Source organism: Manis javanica, chromosome 6 (assembly GCF_040802235.1).
Source record: "Manis javanica isolate MJ-LG chromosome 6, MJ_LKY, whole genome shotgun sequence".
NCBI lineage: Eukaryota > Metazoa > Chordata > Mammalia > Pholidota > Manidae > Manis > Manis javanica.
In genome coordinates, this window is record NC_133161.1 from 139168602 (window position 1) to 139185825 (window position 17224).

Sequence of the window (17224 nt, forward strand, 5' to 3'; positions counted from 1 at the left end):
AACTAGTCTGAGGTCTTCATGCTTGTGGTGGGCCTCGGTTCCATCTGGTGGGGTCCCAGCTCCTTGAAACAACTCAAGGACATGCATGAAGATTTTATGTATAGCTCTAGAGGGGAAACACATTCTGGGACAGATTTACATCTAAGCGAAGCTATTATTACTCTTGCCTAACCTTTTCCTCTGCTCACACAAGTACCCATTTGCCTAATCACCATCAACTATCTAGTGCAATTCCCACACTCTGCCTCGGAGGGCATGGGGCCTGTCGTGAAAGAAAAGTCTGGAAATACCAAGAGGTATTGCTCAGTTTCAAAATCACTGTCTCTAGGCTGAAGGAGCTGAGGAAGAAAAACGTGCTCAATTTCAAAACCATGATCATCTCTAGGCTGAAGGGGCTGGGGAAGAAAAACATATGACCACAGGCTGCTTGAGAGCTGGAGCCTTGGAAGAGGGAGAAGCGCTGTCAGGTAGAGACTCAGCTAGTGTGAGAACTACGGCAGGAAAGGAATAGGAAGAATAAATACTTCAATCTCAATTTCTCTGTATATTTGTGTGTGTGTGTATCTATTTCCCCCTCCAATGTTCCGTTGGCTGAACCCAATCTGAACCCTGAACCCAACCAGCACTCAGGTGATCAAGTCAATGGAGGTCAGCCTTCGTGGGTACAGGGCCAAAAGAAGGCTGAATTAGAGTGCCAAAAAGAAAATGACCAGCTAACCACACCTTGCAGTCAAGAACACTCTAAAAAGAGAGTAGATAGCTTTTAGAACTTATTACAAAGAGTACATGTTATTTTAGTGATAAGACTTTTTTTTTAAGGTAGGGCAGAGCCCCAACACACCACCTTACACATGGCAATCAGCTTTCACTGGCCCAACTTGCCATGGGTTGTTAGGGAGCAAGCTGCCTGAACAAGAACCTCAGAGTACGACCCATTGTGAGGAAACGGGGTTGTTTCTGAGGTTCTAGAATTCTCAGAAGCTGTGGCTTAGTATTGAGAGCTTCTGCTCAGTTTTTCTTCACAGCTCTTGGGTGCCCCACATCAGGGTCCCCTCTTTCCAAAAATCCAGATGAAGAAGTTGCTCTTATTCGTGAGTCTTTGCCTGCTTGGATCTGCCAGAGGTAAGCCTTCTATCTTGGCTCTGGGTGGATATGTAGCAGGCCTCTTCAGGTGTTTCAGCCCTCGACCATTATCTTAGTTACCCAAACCATTCTGGCTTAGAATCAGGACTAGCTAAACAAATTTGACTTTGAGAGCCCCTGAATCAGTTAATTCCTCTTAGTTATGGCTTTGCCATCACAGGGGCCTGCTGTCTTGGTTCCTACTTCTTTTCAGCTACTCAACATTTGTATTTGATGCTCTGTGAGATAAGATAGCTCCAGGGGTTCTGGAAGTCCAGTGGTTTGTCCCAGTGATATGAGCACAAGGCATCCGTATGTAGTTGATGTGGCAAGGAGAGAGGAATGTGATGTGCCCAGAAAGCCATCTCACAACACAACAGGGCTATGGGCCAGAGACCTTACAAGCCTCTCCTTCATGGCTGTGTTCTATCCATCCAGTTATCTGTATTTCCTCTTCCAGGATCCTCACTCATCATGGGCTGTGTTCCTTTTTTTTTCTCCTCTAGAACAGAGAGGCCATGAGATCTGAACTGCTGATTAAATGACAAAGTGCTTTCTGTAATCTTGGTTTTCAGAGATTTTATTTTTTGCTTTCTGACTTTCAAAAGTTGACTCAGAAAGGTAGATACATCACTAAAGGATGGTAGTATGTGCCAGACACATGGAGAAGCAGAATCAGAAACTATAAGAATGACTAAGAAATTAGTGTGCTTTTTCCAGCCTCCTTTCTATATCAGAAAGATCTCTTTATTAAAACTTAACTATTGAAGAATTGGTCAAGCAGATAATATTTCTACAACTTTAAAAAATATAAACCTCCTAAAAACCTTACGAAAATCTTACCTCTCCTGTATCAACATATTCTAATCCTAGTCTTTCAGAAAGTCATTGATTATAGGGGCTGCAAATCACCCAGAATATGTATACCTATGGCAGGACTCTCGCAGAGCTAGAGAACTTTGGGGCCTTGACTGTTATCAGCCTCAGAGGTTTCAGGTTTTAGCTGGGATTAATAACTCAGTACTAGTCCTCTACTTGCCCTCCTCTAAGTTATTCAGTTTAATCAATAATACACCAACATAATATTTTATATACTTTTATATAATGTTAATAATAAATATATATTTAATAAAATATATTTTGTTATATAAAAATCAATATGAAGAGCAATTATCAAATTGTTTGGTGCTAAATAAAATGAAAGTCATTCTTAAGGAATGTTTGTCTGACAGTCATTGATGTGATGACCAGAAGAGTGACCAGCTAAGAGTTTTATTAATTCCCAGCTAAGATGGGGAGAAGAGAAAACTAAAATTAATGAAGCACTTCGGTAATAGTCTAGGCATTTCAGTTTATCTTGTTGAATACTAATGACGACTCCATGAAGTGGGTGTAAATGGGTGTGTCACAAGGAATCTCAATTGAGAAATATATAAGCAAATAATTTTTTATTTTAATAATTGATAGCAACTTTGCTTTGACTCCCAACCTACATGAATTGGGAAGCAAGTGAGGAAAAGAACTGAAGCTTGCCAAATAAAGGTGTTTTAATTCCTTCTGATGATTTTTATGGATTTATTAGATATTTGTCATCTCCAGTTTAAAATGTATTGTGCCCAAAGGTTAAAATCTCCCACTGTCAACTTTGGCTAGAATTACTCAGCTACTGAACAGACTTGCTTTCTCTGTCCCTCTTCTGCCTCCATTCTTCTTGCCTTTTACCCACAGAGCAACTGAAGGCAGGGCTGGTGGTAGACTTCTTACTACATGAGTGATGGTACACTCATTTCCTGATGCAGGGAGGCACATTATTTCCCTTCCGGTGCTTTTGGTGCATGGATGAATGGGCCCCCTGTGCACTTCTTAATATCGTGGACTTTGAAATACTTCCCTTCAATCCCAGAGGTGGTCTTGTGTGTTTTATCAATATACCTGTCCTTCATGATATCTTGGGTAATTAGTTGGTGTCCTCCAACATCTACAATATCTTCAGTGCCTGATCTAGGCCCACAGGAAACCTATGAATCCTGCATTGCCTCACTCCATAGGAAAGTGGTCTTTACTGTGGACATTCTTTCTGTCACCTTCATCTCTCTTGTGTTTCTTTTCCATCCCAGGAGCATCAGGTCAGCCTGATGAGCCTCCTGGCTCTATGAGTCATCAAGCTTCAGTTCAGCAATTTTCAGGTCAGTACTTTTCACCTGCAAACCCTTCAGATGCTGAGGCTTTATACGAGTTCTCTTCAGGTAAGAACACTTTAAATGAGAAACCTTCAGATGAGCATGCTTTGCACAAACATGCTTAGATGAGTGTGCTGTAAGTGAGCATGCTCCAGGAGAACATGTTGCAGGTGAGCACGCTTCTGGTGAACAACCTTCCAGTGAACAACCTGCAGGTGAAAAGCTGTCGGTTGAACAGCCTGCAGGTGAACAGCCTTCAGGTGAAAAGCCATTGGATGAAAAGTCGTTGGGTGAACAGCCTTCTGGTGAACAGCCTGCAGGTGAAGAGGACCCAGGTGAAAAGCCAGTGAGTGAACAGCTTTCAGGCAGTCCACCATCAAGCACATTTTCGGGTGAGCCATATTTGGATGTGTGCCAGTCCTTGACTGCAGGTGGGAAGCAGGCAACACGTCAGAAACCCAGTTTTAGAGTAGAAGAAAGAATAGTTCACAAACACTTCACAAATAGCTCTCCCAAAGATTCTATCTCTTTACAATAATACGAGAAGGTAGGATCTAGGTTTTGTGGGGGTACTGAAGGCTAAGCAATTTGGAGGGCTCTCTTTTTGAAAAATAACACAGAATGCCAGCTGTCCCTCCATCTTCACTCTACCTAAGAAATTATGAATATGAGTGTCCACAGCTCTGCTTATGGAAGACTAATCTCCATGAGCTTCATGCTAAATCTGTCTCTTAACAAACTATGTTAGAATGCTTTACAAACCCTGTAAGAGACGTCTAGCACCAGAGCTGGTGGTTCTGTTTTTTCTCTTTGTTTGAACATGGAAAATAAAGTATGCAGTCTGTTAGGCCCAGAAATAAGTTCCCAGGACAACAATTCTTGGGCTCTTACTGAAAAGGGCTTATTCAAGGAAGTAAAACAAGATCCAAGGTTTGCTGTGTCAAGTTATTACCAGACATAAATACTTCATATTTCACCCCATTGTACAAGTAGCAGTATTCCAAATTTCAGAGGAGAGAAATGAAGCTAATGTCACTGGGGAAAATGGAAGTTCTTGTGGCAAGGATCCTCACTTGACTCTAAACCACTTGATATAATTGGCCTACTGCTGGCTAATACTTCCACCCCCTCCCCCATCCCATAGGCAATAAGCTGTTACTGACTGAGTCATTATACAGAGTTCTGCCGAGTGCTCTGGGCAGAGGTAGAGATGAAGGTGTATTACAGACCTGCAGACTGCTGGGTACAGATGTGATTCTAGTGCTTGACCTATTGCTCAAGGAATAAACCCAGGTATAAATCCTTTTACCCCAAGAATGTTCCACTGCCATTTCTCAGTCTCACTGAACCCATACTGAACTTGCCCGAGGCTGAAACCCTCAGGCAAGACAGTCACACAGCTAGAAAATAATAAAACGTGGATTCAAATGTAGACCTGATTCAAAAGCCTACATTTTTTCCACTTCTTTATGCTTCTGTAACTAGGGATTTGGCAGTGGAGATAGTAAAAGAGGCAATATGGAAGTATTTCAAAGAAAATGCCCTTTGTGACACACTGACCTTATTGAAGGTCAATTTGAAAATGGAGAATATGCAGACTCTTTACGGCTTTGCAACATTAGAGCATTCTAACTAGCTTGTTAGTCAAATTTTGTTCCAAGTGCCGTGCCCTATGCTGAGTAGTGTATGAGGGAGCAGTCATATGAGAAGTTCTACTTTGCTACTTTTTAGACAGGGTACAAGGACATCTAATTATGAATGAAATTCAAATAGAATTTATAGTTAGATGACCTTGGAAGGACATGGAAGCCACTGGAGATATGAATTATTGTAAAAGTCAGTGTTAGAGAAATAAATTTGAAACTCATCAGCAGTGAAAATCATAGATGGGTCAGTAAGAACAAAGGAAGTTCCTCTGGTACAGAAGAGAGAATGAGATGTGTCAGACACAGGTCCCTCAGATCCCCAAAAAGAACCACGAAATGAAATGGGATGTAACCTATTGCCCATCATCCCTCTCTGGTCCATAAGGGAATTTTATCAGGATTATCTTCAATTTTCAGGCCCAGTATTTAATTGCCACACATGCTCTTATATGAATAACCAAGGAAAATGTCTTCATGGAGAGGGAGTCTGCTCCACTCAGAATTCCCAGCAGTGCATGTTAAAGAAGATCTTTAAAGGTATGTGGGGACTCCATGAGGCAGTCTTTGCCAAAGAAGGTATCAACCAACTTGAGTGCTGATAGGAAGTACTGTTGAGGTGCCTGGGGCCTGAGGAGGGTTCAAGCTGTGATTCCCCAGAAACTTGGAGATTCAAGAGAACTTTACCATTTCAAGAATAAAGACAATTCCAGCTACTGACGGAGAGGTAGAGGCCTTTTCAGCAGGCCTACAGTGTCTTAAAAGAAGACAGGCTGTCTTTCTATTAAAGAAATGTGTAAGTTGCTCCTTGAGCCATTGAGACATTGACTGTAAACTCAGGACTGTGTCTGTCTTGTTCATGGCTATATATTCCTAGTACTTGGCACAATGTCCAGTACATGATAGGCACTTAGTAAATACTGAACTAATAAACTAATTAACAACTGTCTACCCATTTGTGTTCACAGGTTACCAGACCTGAGTATATTTCTACACTTCTCTACCTTTATACCCACTCCTTATCCCTACAAGGGATCTTGGATACTTCCATCCTGCAAACCACACTGACCGACTTCCCTGTGCTGTCTGGTCCCTCACTAAAGGGACTGGGCATCTGACAGCAGGGGGAAAGGCCAGAAGAGGCAGGTGGAAGCAGGGGAGGGGGAGGAAGAACACAGGTTGGAGGTCTTGATTGTGCCTGCAGGGCACACTGGCACCATGGATAAAGGCCAAGGGTGGAGGAGGAAGCCTTCTGTTCACTACGGCCTCTCTCTTCTTTCAGATGGGAAACTCCAATACATGGTTCAAGGGTGTAAGAACAAGTGCTCATCTATGAACCTCTTCTCCAAAGGAATCAGGGTGCAAATAACATGCTGCCGCAATCTATCTTTCTGCAACAAGATCTAGAAGCCTGTGCCTTGCTTCTTGCTGTGACTCAGGCAGTAAAAAAAAATCTTCCATCACCCCACTGGGCTCAATTTATATTTAATTTCCTCCCCAACCAATAACTAATCACATCTGCCTCTAAGTGTCAGAGAGGATGCTCAAATATCTTATCTTACCCCTCCTGTCCATGCCCTGCTACCCATTCTTCTCTGCTCCCTGTTCCCTCATCTGATATCTCAACATTCTTTTCTTTTCCAATAAGTTCCGCATAGTTAAAGAATACAGACTCCAGAGACTTCTTTTTCAGTTAGCCAGTTGCAGGGTCAGCCTGAGCTTTCTTCCCCTTCACACACTAAAGTGGATGTACTTTTAAATCATTCTGCATTTGTCAAAGTAAAGTGATCCCCCAGGGCAGAGACCACAAAGAGGAATACAAAGTAGGTGTTAACCTTTTATGAGCTTAAACAATATTGTGGGTCCTTCTCTCTGACCCCCTACATTTCCATCCCTATAGAAACCTCTACTTATCATGGTGTCCAAAAGTCATAATAATATTAAATTTCCTGATTTCTATTAACTAAACTAGGTTATATATGAGAAACCCTTGTTCTCAGTAAATACATACTGAATTACTCAAAAGAAAAATAACACCAACTGAGACAAAATGGTACAAAAGATTTGGACTATTTCTCACACTGAAAAAACTAAAAATACTGGAAAATATTTAAAATATCTTAAAAGATCCAAAAAGCTACCAAGACAGTATGGAGTTAACAACTGAAAGTTAAAAGGAAAACAGAACTCAGAGAGTTAAGTAAACAATGGAAGCTACTTTTACCCTGTGAGCATGCCAGTAACTGGGCCTCATGGGGTGAAAGGGACAGAAATTTAAACCCACAGCATACAAAGGAGGTAGAGACCCTCTGATGGCCATATCCTCAGGGCAGCAGTGGATCATGCATACATGCTATATTTGAGCCTTGAAATACATGTGTTGTTCTTCAGGGTTAATACAACCCAAAACTCTGGTCATTATTGTTCTGGACCCTTGAACAAACCATCTTATAGAACTGAAGCTCAAATTCCTATTTCTTGGATAGTACAATAAATGTCAAGTGTTCAACTTAATCTAAAGTGGTTCCACAGGGGTACTACCCAAAAGTACCCACTAGAAGCAAATGCACAGCTTCTCTGGAAGGAGGTGTCTTCATTGCAGGCCCCTATTTATTCCTAGGAATAATTTTTTAAGTAGAGTGAGCAGCACACAGTAAAAGATAACCTAGCATAAGAAATGATCATGAGTAAGAAGAAATAATAGACAGGAACAGATCCACAAATATTTCAGATTGGAATTTGTAACACATGAAACTATGTACAAGGACAACGAAAGAAACTACCTAGAATATAGGACAGAGACAAAAAGATAAATGAGAGATTAAGAGACAGAGAAGACAGTGAGAAGGTCTAAACAAGTTTAACTGGAATCTGAGAGAAAGAAGAGACCAAAAAATGGAGCAAAGGCAATACCTGAAATGATAATGACTGAGTTTTTCAGAACAAATCAAAGGCAAAAATTCACAGACTGAATATTCCCAATGAATCCCAAGCAAGATAAATAAAAAATAAATCTGCATCTGCACATAATACAGTGAAATTACAGACATCTCTCTCAAAAAGAAAATCTAAAATCAACCAGAGAGAAAAGACAGATTCTCCTGAAAGGAACAACTGTTAACCTCACAATTGACTTCTCAACAGCAATGATGGAATGGTATTACTACTGTGCTGGTAGTCTCTAGCAGACAAAAAACATTCTTCAAGAATTAAGGTCAAATAGGGCAATTTCAGATGAGTGAAAACTAAGAGTGTTCGCCACCAACAGACCATCACTAAAAAGAAACAAAAGATAAACTTCAGAGACTAAGGAGGGAAAAGATGGCAGAATAAGAAGGCAAGGTGGAAACCGCCTCCCACATACACACCAAGGAAGCAATTGCAGTAAATGTTTAAAAAAACCCCAAAAAACCTGAAGACTGCAGAACCGACCATCTATACCAAGTGAAGAAGACCACAAAAAGGGAAAAGTAGCAGAGCTATGACAGATCAGGACCCAAGTCCTTCCTCCATCCCAGCCCACAAGTGGGCGAGGAACAGAGCAGCGAGGGGATAAGCATACAGGAACCCTGCACACCAGGCCTTGGAGATCTGCTCTGAGAACGTGAGACCACGTTGCACTGGGCTTTGGTGATTAACTGGGCTGGACACCAGGGTAAGTTGGAGCACTCTGGGAGGTTGAGGCCCCTGCCACTTGAGGAAGATAGGCATGCTCCCTTGGTCACACTGAGACCCAACACAGAGACAGCAGCTTGAAAATTTACCAGCACCAGGAAAGGTGCCAGAGGAATGTGGGTTGAAGGGAGCTCTCTCTGGAGGACAGTGGGCAGGTGGACGAGGCTTCCCCAGCCCTCCCTCAGTCCTCCTGGTCAGGGGCTCATGGGAGACAGCTGCAAATACTCCATCCCCCTCACTGGTGGCTCAGCCCCACGGTGCTTCTCTGTGCTCCATGTTGTTGCAAATGGTAGGATTTCTTTCTTTTTTATGACTGAATAATATTCCTTTGTGTATGTACCTCATCATCTTTATCCATTCATTGATGGACACTGATTGCTTCCATATCATGGCTATTGTAAATAACATGGCAATAACCATAGGGGTGCATATATCTTTTCAAAGCAGGGATTTTGTTTTCTTCAGGTAAACTCTTAGAAGTGGAATTACTGGGTCATAGGGTATTTCTAGTTTTAGTTATTTTGACAATCCTCCATACTGACTGCACAATTTACATTCCCACCGACAGTGTAGGAGTGTTCTCTTTTCTCCACATCCTTGCCAACACTTGTTATTTATTGTCTTTTGGATAGTGGCATTTCTAACCAGTGTGATGTGATATCTCAATGTGGTTTGATTTGTATTTCCCTGATAATTAGCAATGTGGAGCACCTTTTCATGCGCCTGTTAGTCATCTGTATTTCTTCTGCAAAATGTCTGTTCAGTCTTCCACCAATTTTTTTTTTTGGTGTAAAGACATATGAATTCTTTATATGTAATTTTGGATGTTAACCCCTTATCAGATAAATCATCTATTAATATTTTCCCATACAGTAGGTTGCCTTTTTGTTCTATTGATGGTGACCTTTCCTGTACAGAAGCTTTTTATTTGATGTAGTCCACTTGTTCATTTTTTATATTGCTTCCCTTGCTCAGAAAGATGTGTCAAGGAAAAAGTTGATGATGCTTATATTCAAGAGATTTTTGCCTATGTTTTCTTCTAAGAGTTTTATGGTTTCATGTCTTATATTTAGGTCTTTAATCTATTTCAAGTTTACTCTTGTGTATGGAGTTAGATGGTAATCCAGTTTCATTCTCTTGCATGTAGCTGTCCAGTTTTCCCAACATATTAGTAAAGAGACTGTCTTTTCCCATTGCATAGTCTTGGCTCCTTTATCATATATTAGTTGACCATATATGCACAGGTTTATATCTTGGCTCTCTATTCTGTTCCATTAATCTACGGGTCTGTTCTTGTACCATTACCATACTGTTATAATTACAGTAGCTTTGTAGAACTTGAAGTCAGGGAGAAAAATACCAAGACTTGTTCTTTCTCAAGATTGCTTTGACTATCTGGGGTCTTTTTGGTTTCATAAATTTTAAGATTATTTAATAGTTCATTGAAAAATGCTGTTGGTGTTTTTGATAGGGGTTGCATCTAATCTGTAAATTGCTTTGGGCAGAATGGTCCTTTTGATTATATTAATTCTTCCTATCTATGAGCATAGGATAGATTTCCATTTATTTGTGTCTTTAATTTCTCTTATCAGTATCTTATAGTTTTCAGAAAACAGGTCTTTCACCTTCTTGGTTAGGTTTATTCCTAGGTATTTCATTCTTTTTGATAAAATTATAAATAGGATTGTTTTCCTGATTTCTCCTTCTAGTTCATTGTTACTATACAGGAATGCAACATATTTCAGTATGTTGATTTTGTATCCTGCAACACTGCTGAATCTAGGTATTCGTACTAATAGTTTTTTGTTGGCATCTTTAGGGTTTTCTATACAGTATCATGTCATTTGCAAATAGTGACAGCTGTACTTCTTCCTTATCACTTTGGATGCTTTTTATCCATTTATCTTGTCTGATTCCCATAGCTAGGACTGCCAGTACTATGTTGAATAAAAGTGGTGAGGGTCAACATCCTTGTCTTGTTCATTGAAAATGCTTTCATATTTTCCCCATTGAGTATGATATTAGCTGTGGGTTTGCTGTATGTGCACTTTGTTATGTTGCAGTATGTACCCTCTATACCCATTTTATTGAGAATTTTTATCATGAATGGATGTTGAATTTGTTATATGCTTTTTCACCATTTTTTTGAGATGATCATATGGTTTCATCTTTTTTGTTAATGTGGTATCACATTTATTGATTTATGAATATTGTACCATCCTCAAATCCCTGGAATAAATCCCACTTGGTAGTGATGGATGATCCTTTTGATGTATTTTTAAATTCAGTTTGCTATATTTTGTTGAGGATTTTTGCATCTATGTTCATCAGTGATATTGGTCTGTCATTTTCTTTTTTTGTAGTGTCTTTGCCTGCTTTTGGTATTAGAGTGATACTGGCCTCAAAGAATGAGTTTGTAAGTATTCCCTCCTCTTCTACTTTTTGGAATACTTTAAGAAGGATGGGTATTAGCTCTTCTTTAAATGTTTGGTAGAATTTGGCTCTAAAGCCATCTGGTTCTGGTATTCAGTTTGTTGGGAGTTTTTTGATTACCAATTCAATTTCATTACTGGTAATTTTTCTGTTCAGATTTTGTTTCTTCCTGGGTCAGTCTCGGAAGATTGTGTTTTTCTAGGAATTTATCCATCTATTCTAGGTCGTCCAATTTATTGTCATATAATTTTTTAGAAATCTCTAATAATTCTTTGTATTTCTGTGATGTTTGTTGTGACTAGTCCTTCTTTGTTTCTGATTCTGTGTCCTCTCACTTTTTTTCTTGGTAAGTCTAGCTAGGTGTTTGTCTATTTTGTTAATCTTCTCAAAGAACCAACTATCGGTTTCATTTACTTTTTCCTATTGTTTAATTCTTCTCTACGTTACTTATTTCTGCTCCGATCTTTATCATGTCCCTTCTGCTAACTTTGGGCTGCATTTGATCTTTTCCTAGTTTCTTTAACTGTGAGTTTAGATGCTTATTTGGGATTATTCTTGTTTCTTCAGGTAGACCTGTACTGCTATGTACTTGCCTCTTAGAACCACAAATTTGGACTGTTGAATTTTTGTTTTCACTTGTCTGTATGTATTGCATGATTTGTTTTGATTTGCTCACTGATCCATTGATTATTTAGAAGCATGTTAAGCCTCCACATGTTTGTGGGCTTTTTTTCTTTGTGTAATCTATTTCTGGTTTCATACCATTGTGGTCTGAGAAGTTGCTTGATACAATTTCAATCTTTTTAAATTTACTGAGGCTTTTTTTTTTTGAGAGGGCATCTCTCATATTTATTGATCATATGGTTGTTAACAACAATAAAATTTTGTATAGGGGACTCAATGCACAATCATTAATCAACCCCAAGCCTAATTCTCAACAGTCTCCAATCTTCTGAAGCATAATGAACAAGTTTTTACATGGTGAACAAGTTCTTACATAGTGAATAGGTTCTTAACATGGTGAACAGTGCAAGGGCAGTCATCACAGAAACTTTCGGTTTTGATCACGCATCATGAACTATAAACAATCAGGTCAATTATGATTATTTGTTTGATTTTTATACTTGATTTATATGTGAATCCCACATTTCTCCCTTATTATTATTGTTATTTTTTTAAATAAAATGCTGAATTGAGGCTCTTTTTGTGGCCTACTATGTGATCTATTCTGGGGGATGTTCCATGTGCACTTGAGAAAAATTTACATTCTGCTGCTTTTGGGTAGAATGTTCTGTAGATATTTCTTAAGTCCCCTTGATCTAATCTATTGTTTAGTGCCTGTTTCCTTATTTGCTGTCTGGTTTATCTATTGATGTGAATGGTGTGTTAGAGTCTCCTAAAATGAGTATGTTGCAGTCTATTTCCCCCTTTAATTCTGTTAATATTTGTTCTACATATGTGCTTCTGTTAGGTACATAGATATTTATAATGGTTATATCCTCTTGTTGGACTGATCCCTTTATCATTATGTAATGTCCTTCTTTGTCTCTTGTTACCTTGTTTTGAAATCAATTTTGTCTGATATAAGTACTGCTAATCCTGCTTTTTCTCCCTATTATTTGCATGAAATGTCTTTTTCCAACCCTTCAATTTTATTCTGTATGTCTTTGGTCTGAAATGAGTCTATTGTAGGCAGCATATAGACGGGTCTTGTTTCTTTATCCATTCTGCCACCCTATGTCTTTTGATTGGTTTATTTAGTCCATTTACATTTAAGGTAGCTTTTGATAGGTATGTACTTATTACCATTTTATTGTCTTCAGGTTGTTTTGGTAGTTCCTCTCTGTTCCTTTCTTCCTCTCTTATACTCTTCTCTTGTTACTTGATGGTTCGCTTTAGTGTTGTGATTGGATTTCTTTTTTTCTTTTGTTTTATCTACTATAGACTTTAGGTTTCTTGGTTACCATGGATAGTTTCCTAACTCATAACAGTGTATATTAAGTTGGTGATCATGCTATTTCAAAAACAATCTAAAAGTACTTATTTTTTCTTTTTCTCCTCCACATTTTATATATTAGATGTCATAATCTGCATCTTTTTTGTGTATCCCTTGACTGATTTTGTGTAATTACTACTTTTGTTTGATTTTAACTTTGTAACTTTTGGTAATTGGTCTACTACCTTTACTGTGGGTTTATTTTCACTTGTGAGAACTGTTTATGCTTAAGAATATTTACATCTTCAGAAGTCCTTTTAAATACATCCTGTAATGCCAGTTTAGTGGTTGTAAATTCCCTCAGCCTTCATTTATCTAGGAAATATTTAATGATAATCTTGCTGCGTAGAGGATTCTTCATTGAAGGTCCTTCTGTTTCAATATATTAAATATTTCATGCCACTCCCTTCTGGCCTGTAAAATTTCTGCTGAGGAGTCTGCTGATAACCTGATGGGGTTTCCCTTATAAGTAACCTTTTTTTTTCTCTCTGGCTGCTTATACCCTCATTCTCAACCTTTGTCATTTTAATTATTATATGTCTTGATATTGTCTTCCTGGGGTTCCTCTTGTTAGAGGCTCTCTGTACTTAATAAGGACCTAGTTGCTTGTTTCCTTCCCCAGATTGGGGGAAGTTCTTTTACTCTTTAAAGACTTTCTATACTGCTGTCTCTCTTCTCCTTCTGGGACCCCTATTATGTGAATATTGTTTTGTTTGGAATTGTCATACAGCTCTCTTAGCATCCTCATTTCTAGTGATATTTTCTTTTCCTCAGTTTATTGTGTTCATGTTCTCTAATTTCCATCTCACTGTTTCCTCTACTTGCAGCAATCTATTATTCATTCCCTCCAATGTATATTTCATTTCAGTCACTCTATTCTTCAGCCTTGAGTGGCTCTTTTCCAATTCTTCTATTTTTGTTGAAGTCCTCCCTGAGATCCTCAATACTTTTCCATGGATCAGTGAGCATATTTATGACTGTTGCTTTGGAATTTTTATCAAGATTGGTGATCTCCATTTCATTTAACTCTCTTTCTGGTGTCTTATCCTGTAGTTTTATTTGGAACATATTCCTCTGCTACCTCATTTTGTCAGAGTTTCTGTGTTTCTTCCTTTGTATGAGACAGATCTGCTCCAATTCCTGGTCTAAAGAGCATTGGCTTTAAGAAGAAGGTATTCTGTGGTGCCCAGCTTGACTCTTTCATCTCCAGTGCCTGGTTCTTGTTTGCTGTGGAGCCCCAGTTCCTGTTGGTGGGCAATGGGTGGGGTTGTCTTTCTGTCTGCCTGCCAGCAGTGGTTTATCTCAATCCCCTTTGGCCAGCTTGCAGTTTGTTTCCGCCAACCCTCTGTGATTAGAGAGTGGCTTCTGCAGGGATCATGGGTGGGGCTGTCCTCTGCCTGCCATGTGGTGATGGTGGTGGACAAGGCAGTCATTGCCTTGCTGGGGCATGCACATAGCACTAGGCAGGGTCACCTGCAAGAAGGGGGCACTTGGAGCTGGATACCGCAGGTGACTCCCCAGCTGGGCTGAGATAGCACTGAGGAATCTGGGAAATCCTCCTTCTGCCTGCCAGGCGGCAGCCAGGCACTGCTGGGCAAAGTGGGCAGGCAGGTGCACAGGGAAGCGCCTCAGGGCTGAGATGCCAGCAGGAGGCATGGCTAGCTTGGGGCTCCAGGAGTGCCTGACCTGTTGGGCCAAGGGAGGGCTGGGGAAGTGTTGTCTACCTGCTCTTTCTCCTGCAGACAGAGCTATGTCCAACTCTCACCCCTCTGGCACCCTTCCTGCTGCTGGTAAATCTTTCAAACTGTCACCTCTGTTTTTGGTCTCAGTGAGACCAATGGAGCATGCCTGTCTTCCACAAGCAGCAGGAGTCTCAGCCTACCAGAGTGCTCCAAGTTCTGCTAATCACCAAAGCCTGGTGCAGTGTGGACTTGTGTTCCCAGAGCAGATCTCCAGGGCCAGGTGTACAGGATTCCTGCATGCCTATCTCCTGCTCCATTCTTCTTTCTCCCACTTATGGGCTAGGATGGGGTAAGGGGTAGGGTACTGAGTGAGCATGGTTCTGCCTCTTTACCCTTCACTGTGTGCTCTGCTTTTCCTCACCAGGGTTAGGTGGTGTGTTCTGCAGTCTTCAGGTCATTTTCAGGGTTAGTTGTATTTACAGTAGTTGCTTCCTTGGTGTGCATGTGTGCAAGGAGGTTTCCACTATCTTTTCTCCCCCTCCTCCAGACCTAGAGGGTAATACACTAAGTAAAGTAAGCCAAACACAAAGACAGAATACCGTATGATTTCACTTATTTGTGGAATCTAAAAACAAAAGAAGACAAAATAAACAAAACAACAGTAGATTCATAGATACTGAGAAGTGACTGGTGGTTACCATGGGAGAGGGGTTAGGGTGAATGAGTGGATGAGGTAGGTGAAGAGGATAAAGGGACACAAAAATATCAATCATAATTTGTTCATGGGGCTGGAAGTCCAGCATGGAGTATGTAGTCAATGGTTCTATAACATCTTCCTATGGTGACAGATAGTAACTGCACTAGTGGGGGTGAGGATTTAATAATGTGTTCAACCACTGTGTGGTATACTTGAAACCAATATAATATTATATATAAACTATTTCAATAGTAAAAATAAACAGATAAACTTCAAAAAAAGGAAAATGATTCCAGAAAGAAAACTATAAGGAATGAAAAGAGAATTTTTTTTTGAAAGACTTTTTTAAGAAGAAAATAAAAAGAAAAATATATGGCTCAATCTCCATTGTATGAGTAAAATAATCATGTCTTAAAGGATTAAAATATATCACACATTTACATTTAAAACTTATATACATCTAAACTTCTGCTTCTGGGAAGTGGAGTAAACATACTCTTCCCTATTCCTCCAAGTACAACCAAAACCCAGGACACTTTAAAACATAATCTGAAAGAGAGAAACAAGAAGATGGAGCAGCTTATGGACCTTGGGACCTAAGGATTGACTCAGTGTTGAGTATGCTACTTTTTTATTGTTTTTAACCTCATATATCCCAGACAAGGTTGAAGAAATGCCAATGGGTAAAGATTAAAAAATAGACTTCAAAACAAAGTCACAAGAGACAAAGAAGGACACTACATAATGATAAAGGGGTCAGTCCAACAAGAGGATATAAGCATTATAAATATCTATGTATCCAATACAGGAACACCTACATATGTGAAACAGATATTAACAGAATTAAAGGGGAAAATAGAATGCCATGCATTCATTTTAGGAGATGTAAACACACCACTTGTTCCAAAGGACAGATCAACCAGACAGAAAATAAGTAAGGAGGCAAAGGCACTAAACAACACATTAGAACAGATGGACCTAACAGACAGCTACAGAACACTCCACCCAAAAGCAGCAGGACACACATTCTCAAATGCACACGGAACATTTTCCAGAGTAGATCACATATGAGGACACAAGAAGAGCCTCAGTAAATTATGAAGGATTAAATTGTACCAACCAGCCTCTCAGATCACAAAGGTATGAAACTAGAAATAAATAATGCAGAGAAAACAAAAAAAGCCTGCAAACCCATGGAGGCTTAACAACATGCTCCTAAATAATCAATGGGTCAATGGCCAAATAAAAACAGAGACCAAGCAATACGTGGAGACAAATAAAAACAACTCAACACCCCAAGATCTGAGAAGCAGCAAAGGCAGTTCTAAGGGGAAAGTATACAGCAATGCAGGCTTACCTCAAGAAAGAAGAGCAATACCAAATGAACAGTCTAAACTGTTAACAAACTAAAAAAAAGAAGAACAAATGAGGCCCAAAGTCAATAGAAGGAGGGACATAATAAAGCTCAGAGCAGAAAGAAATAAAATTGAGAAGAATAAAACAGTAGAAAGAATCAATGATACCAGGAGCTGATTCTTCGAAAAAATAAACAAAATAGATAAACCCTTAGCCAGACTTATCAAGAAAAAAAAGAGTGTACATACATAAACAGAATCAGAAATGAGAAAGGAAAAATCACTACGGAAACCACAGAAATACAAAGAATTATGAGAGAATATTATGAAAAATTAAGTGCTAACAAATTAGATAACCTAGAAGAAATGGAAAATTTTCTAGAAAAACACAACCTTCCAAAACTGACTAGGAAGAAACAGAAAATCTTAACAGACCAATTA

General features: G+C 39.4%; 1 protein-coding gene across 1 annotated transcript; it reads left to right on the forward strand.

Annotated features, from left to right (window-relative positions):
* Positions 1-974: 974 nt before the first annotated feature.
* Positions 975-6482, forward strand: LOC108401035 (acrosomal protein SP-10). Its single transcript, XM_073239969.1, has 5 exons — positions 975-1122; positions 3240-3368; positions 3473-3694; positions 5366-5485; positions 6228-6482. The coding sequence occupies exons 1-5, from the start codon at positions 1071-1073 to the stop codon at positions 6350-6352; spliced, it is 648 nt and encodes a 215-aa protein (XP_073096070.1). The 5' UTR covers positions 975-1070; the 3' UTR covers positions 6353-6482.
* The last annotated feature ends 10742 nt before the right edge of the window (positions 6483-17224 follow it).